The sequence below is a fragment of the Brachyhypopomus gauderio genome, unplaced genomic scaffold (assembly GCF_052324685.1).
Source record: "Brachyhypopomus gauderio isolate BG-103 unplaced genomic scaffold, BGAUD_0.2 sc96, whole genome shotgun sequence".
In the NCBI taxonomy this organism is placed as follows: domain Eukaryota; kingdom Metazoa; phylum Chordata; class Actinopteri; order Gymnotiformes; family Hypopomidae; genus Brachyhypopomus; species Brachyhypopomus gauderio.
Window position 1 is genome coordinate 163,756 of NW_027506917.1, and position 5,941 is coordinate 169,696.

Here is a 5,941-nt window from a genome sequence, read left to right on the forward strand (position 1 = left end):
CCTCTGATCTGACTGTTCTAATGGCTTATTCAAAGTTTTTAAATGACAGAACTGTACAGAAACCTTCATCACTAACAAAAACTAAAAAGACTGAACAAGTCTTTTTTATAATTTTAAGACGGTTACAAAATGTTGTATTGCCAATTCTCCATTCTTCATTAGTACATTTTATGAATCTGTGGTTGTGTATTACATTACCAGATGAAATAATTACATAAATGATCATTTTGCAATTTAGAATTTCTAGTTATCTTGAAGATGCTTCTGCCTTTTCACCTCTGGATGGGTTTCCCTTGAAGCAGAGGTCTGCCTCAACAATGTCCTCCTCCTTCTCAAAGGGCACATCTCCACAGATAATGCTGTAGAGGAGCACACCCAGACTCCAGATGGTGGCTTGACGGCCCTCATACGTCCTGTCAATCAGCCATTCAGGTGGGCGGTATACCTTGGTGCCTAAGACAACGAGAGAGAATCATCAGTAACAAAATAACAAGTTTATAATAGTCTCTAATTTGATCCCATTTTTTAACTTGAGGTGCACATTTCATTCCTATGGTAAATAACCTTCAAAGCGCCTGTAGGGTTCGGTCTTAAGCAGATCGCCACAACCAAAGTCGATCAACTTGACGTCAAGGGTGTCGGTGTTGACCAGAAGGTTTTCTTCCTTGACGTCTCTATGCAGAACTCCACGGTCACGGCAGTGAAGGACAGCCTGAACCACCTGACGCATGATCAATCGTGCCAGTGGCTCAGGTAGTTGGTATTGGTGCAAGTCCAAGAAATCAAACAGGTCCATGCAGGGGATGGGTCGCTCCAGAATCAAGATGAAGCAGTCGCAATCAAACCATTCTAGCAGCTCCACAATATGCTGACAACGAGGTGGCTTGCACACCATCTCCATTAAAGCCACCTCTAAGGGGAGACTGCGAGTTTCGCCGGGCTAAAATTAGGGAACACATGGTTAGTATGGGTTTGAAGTTTTATAGTGGAATTATGGTTAGCAGGTTAACATGAAAGGGATCTGGATTGGTACCAATCATTAGATGAAACCTGAATCTAAAAGTGAACTGTTTTCCATTCGTGTTGGGAGGAGTCACTGAATGGAAAATTAACAGCTTTGCGTTTATAGTCCCTTTGCAGTTTTACCCATCTAAAAAGTTCCAGACATTGTTGCAATATTACATAAGTAAAGATATTGAACTTACAACAGTGATGAACCGTTCTGTGTGATGCTTCGGCACAAATTTAATGGCGATCTGGTCACATAAAAAACACAGCAAGTGAAGTTGTTTACACAAAACAGTCAGTACATTTAACATATATCTAAGGGCTTGCAGATGGTAGCCACAGCTTCTCAGGTAACTCATAAATCTGGAGTCTGATAAATACTCATCCACAGATTGTCAAGCTTATTACATTGTATAATCAGGATCTTTGTGTTCAAAAAGTGGAAAAAGGTCAAGGCACATTAGATTTGACCACTTGATTGCCATGTGAATAACAAAGGCTCTCTAGGGAAAATAGCTCCTTTCAAAGTTCTAATCACAATCTAAAATAGAAATTAAGTCCCAAAATCATTCTTGTATTGTGTGCTGATGCTCACCTGTTTTCCATCAGCCTTGCGGACTCCTGCATACACTGAGCCGTATCCTCCTGTGCCCAGGAGATCTCCCACAGTGTAGCGTGAATTGAAGCTCACTACATGAAACAAAAACAAGTTACATCATTGTACAACATAAGATTCAGTCAAAATAAATTTCAGCAGGTGTAAAATGCTGGTAGTGTTGAGGGTGCTATTCTAGACAGACCTTTGCACTCCTCCTCTCTCTTCTCTCTCTTCTTCTTCTTTGCCCGCGTCTCCATGGGGTGGGGTGTCAAGTCTTGAGGAGCATCCCCTTTCCTCTTCCTACTCCGCCTCAGAGGTTCCTCTTCTCGCCCTCGCTTTGCAGACAACTTGCAGCTTCTGCTCACCTTGCGCTCAGCTAAAATGAAGAGAACACAATGTTTATGTAACCTTTAAGTAACAATAGAATTATTTTAACATTAACCAATGGTTGACACATCTGAATTATACAAGTAAAAAAAAACATATTCCACATTTCAAACAGAATATAATCAAATACAAATAAATTTAATTGAAATAGAAATGCTAGTTGAAATCTTAATCACTGCTGTTTCCCCATGTTTTTCTGCAATAATAATTTTAAATGTGAGCATCCTCTCTTTCTCATCCTCAATCATTTCTAAATCATTTCTTTGAAGAAAATGTAACTCGTGTGCTTGAAGAAAATGTATATGTACTATATGCACTGTAAATACAATTTCATCTTTCTTTGTTTAGACATTAGACTGCAGAAGCCAATGCCAATCTCGCCAGTAAACCACAGAGGGAGTAAATGTAGGCACTCCTTCAATGCTTGCTTTAAAACCATAGGATACATAGGCAGTATCAAAACACAAACTACTGAGAGACAGCAATTTTAGTTGTAATTTTAGAGACCATTTTGTGTTAATGCATCATTTATATTGGGGGTCTTTTATTTTGACATTTGGGGGGTTTGTGTTTTGTGGAGTGGCGAGATTACAGCTCGTGTTGTGTTCGGTGGATTGCTCCTACTTGCGAGGTGGATTAAAAAAAGTTAATAGTCCCATCCGTTGGCTCTAGTGTGGAATTTTGTTGAATAAGGCCTTTGTTCGGAAGCTAGAGTTTATTTTAAACTCCCACGCCTTTCATTACTAACACACCCGATAATTATATCTGAGAATTATATATATGAGCAAATATAGTGTGTGTATCCTTATTTGTAGTAGTAATTCCGATCGCAAGATACATGCAAGGTAGGATGTGTTAGCTCAGTGGAAGTGGAAATTACCCAACACAATTTAGTTTGTATAGGCCAAACTACGGCCCCTTAGGCTTTTTAATCCGACCCGCCAAACCTGTCTAAATGATAGTAAGAACGTCATTCATTTCCCCTTTTTACCCTTTCATCTGCAATACCATCGTTTCCCCAATAGATGGCGCATTAATCCAGACACATTGACCTCCGTTGGAGTGTAACTTTCCTGCTGCCGTTTTGCCCTTCGGTAAAAATGAGAGGAGCAAAGAAAAGAAAAGAAAAGTGGACACGGAGTGCCGAGTGTCTAAAAAAGAGTGGACAACAAAATATTTTTTCACGGAGGTCCAGCACAATCAACTGACTGCAATAAAACATTCAAGTCTAGTCTTGCTTGTAAGCTCACATTGTCCTTGCCCACAGAAGTGGGTACAAAGCACAAACTCCTTATATCACACAGACTGCTGCTGCATGCCACTGTTTAAAACTGGCCAGGTGATACCCAATACTTAAATAAGCCATGTTACATAGATTACAAAGATTAATAGATATATGCTTTGGCAGCAGTCCAGATGAGGTATCAGAAGCCAGCAAAGCAGCATGACAATGTTTTGTTTAGATTGTTTGGGGGTGTACTAAAATAGTGAAAAATGAAATACATTCAAATTCATTTGTCTTCCTCTGGTCCATCTGGTTCGTTCATTTGTCTTCCCCTGTTTGTAATAAATACTGTCCACATGTTTCATAATACAAATATGCAGTCATGGTCACTTGGCAGTCATGGCTGAGTTGTTGTTATTCACATTCCCTTATAATACAGCTGACTGTCGAATGTTTAGGAGCAAGGAAATTTCATGACTGGATTTGTTGCACAGGTGGCATATTGTCACAGTTCCACGCTGGAAAGCACTGAGCTCCTGAGAGCGACCCATTCACAAATGTTTGTAAAAACAGTACGCGTGCCTAGTAAAAATATCTTATCAATGTCTATATGAAAGAAGAGGATCTGCCTCAGAACCTCGCCTTGAACATGGGGTTGAGCAAGGTGTCTCTGCCTCTCCATGTCAGGGCCTAAATGCAAAACACCAACCCAGGGCACAGAGGATGCATGAGCGTGTACTGTTAAGATCATCAGGTCTATAAGAAGGGCTACAGTGCCATGTGAATTCATTACAATGTTGAAGACTATGTGATGTCTCATTTTCTGATAAAACTGATGTTTTGCTGGTCAGGTCATGTGCAGAAAGCTGATGGTTCTGCACCTCTGCCAGACCTTACAAACAAATAAATGTTTTTTTTTCTACTTTATCATGCATGGTTGTTTGGTTTGTTGAATATGCATGTAATCTTCAGTGTTACACAGTACCAGTGTGGAGTGGACCTGTGGGCTGGTGGATGTCCCATATAGATGGTCCTTCTGCAGGCATGCTAACATGGCTGACATTTGAGGGTCCGGCCGTACTTCCGCCGTGGATCACTGGCTCTTGGGGGTTGTAGGACACACCTGAAAATCCCACAGCAGGTAAAGTGAACCCCAGCACGCCTCACAGTGAGGCTCAAATGCCTTGTAAGTGTTTCCCAATGAACAAGTAATTATAAGAAGGGCTATGGTGCCATGTGATGTCATTAGAATGTGGGGAGAATGCTTAAGAATTTGTGATGTTAGAAATCTGTTTCTTTTTAAAAATGTTTATTTTTATTTGCTTTATTCATGGCCACATGGACAATGTTAACACATATATGTAACATGGTGGGATTTATGAAAATTGTGCTGAGTCAAAGAAATCAAAGAAATAACCCATGCTCCATTAATTATATTATCCTGTACACATGAAATAAAGAGCTTGACAGTCATCAATAGAATAAATATACATGTTATTTTTCTGAACCTTAGAAACCTACTACATAAATGTGTATATTTAATTTTTTATTATTATGAATAAGCCTATGGAAATCCATACTCATAAGAACTAAATATACTGTCTTACATAGAAGTATAAAATTATGTACAGTATATGAAAATGTATTTTTCTCACCATGAGTGGTACAACCTGGTGTGTCTATGAAGTTGTTTTGTTCCTGCCCAGGCCTTGGCTGGTCAATTCTGCAGGGGTAAAAACTCATTCTCAAGGTGAAAAATAGAAAGGATAGAAAGATAGAAAGATCTACAAAAAATAGAAAGTAAATCAGATCTTATTTGTAAGATTTGTAAGGGTTGTAAGTCACAGAGCAAAATCTCATACGATCAGTTCTGAGCTTTACAGCATCAAAATTGAAATCAAAACATTCCATCTTCCCAACCAAACATTCTAAACCAAACATTCCAAAGTTGAGTAGCACATGTAATATCACAACTTCCAATTTTTTAACCAAAACACCAAATCAGCCAGGCTGCTACAATAACCTGATGCAGCCTGGCTTGTATACACCTTTCATACACCTTTTCCCTGGTCAAAGTCAGGCACTTTCAATGTCTATTTTCTTTCAATTTCTATTTTCAATATTTTCCAGTACCTTACAGCTTAGGTGTAATTACAAATCAGTGATTCTTGAGACAAGGGACAAAACGAGGTTACAAATATACACTGCTCAAAAAAATAAAGGGAACCCTTAAACAACACAATATAATTCCAAGTCAACCACACTTCTGTGAAACCAACCTGTTCAGTTAGGAAGCAACACTGATTGTGAATCAATTTAACCTGCTGTTGTGCAAATGGAATAGACAACAGGTAGAAATGAGAGGCAATTAGCAAGACCCCCCCCCCCCCCCCCCTATAAAGGAGTGGTTCTGCAGGTGGGGACCACAGACCACTTCTCAGTACCTATGCTTTCTGGATGATGTTTTGGTCACTTTTGAATGTTGGTGGTCCTTTCACACTCGTGGTAGCATGAGACGGACTCTACAACCCACACGAGTGGCTCAGGTAGTGCAGCTCATCCAGGATGCCACATCAATGCGAGCTGTGGCAAGAAGGTTTGCTATGTCTGTCAGCGTAGTGTCCAGAGGCTGGAGGCGCTACCAGGAGACAGGCCAGTACACCAGGAGACGTGGAGGAGGCCGTAGGAGGGCAACAACCCAGCAGCAGGACCGCTACCTCCGC

General features: G+C 40.2%; 1 protein-coding gene across 1 annotated transcript; it reads right to left on the reverse strand.

Moving 5' to 3' along the window:
- Positions 1-247: 247 nt before the first annotated feature.
- LOC143496524 (serine/threonine-protein kinase pim-2-like) lies at positions 248-5,066 on the reverse strand. The gene is made up of 7 exons (XM_076992692.1): positions 4,874-5,066; positions 4,204-4,341; positions 1,809-1,982; positions 1,604-1,698; positions 1,206-1,256; positions 565-940; positions 248-453 (listed from the first exon to the last, which is right to left on the reverse strand). Exons 1-7 carry the CDS (start codon positions 4,959-4,961, stop codon positions 248-250), a joined length of 1,128 nt encoding a protein of 375 aa, XP_076848807.1. The 5' UTR covers positions 4,962-5,066.
- Between the last annotated feature and the right edge of the window lie 875 nt (positions 5,067-5,941).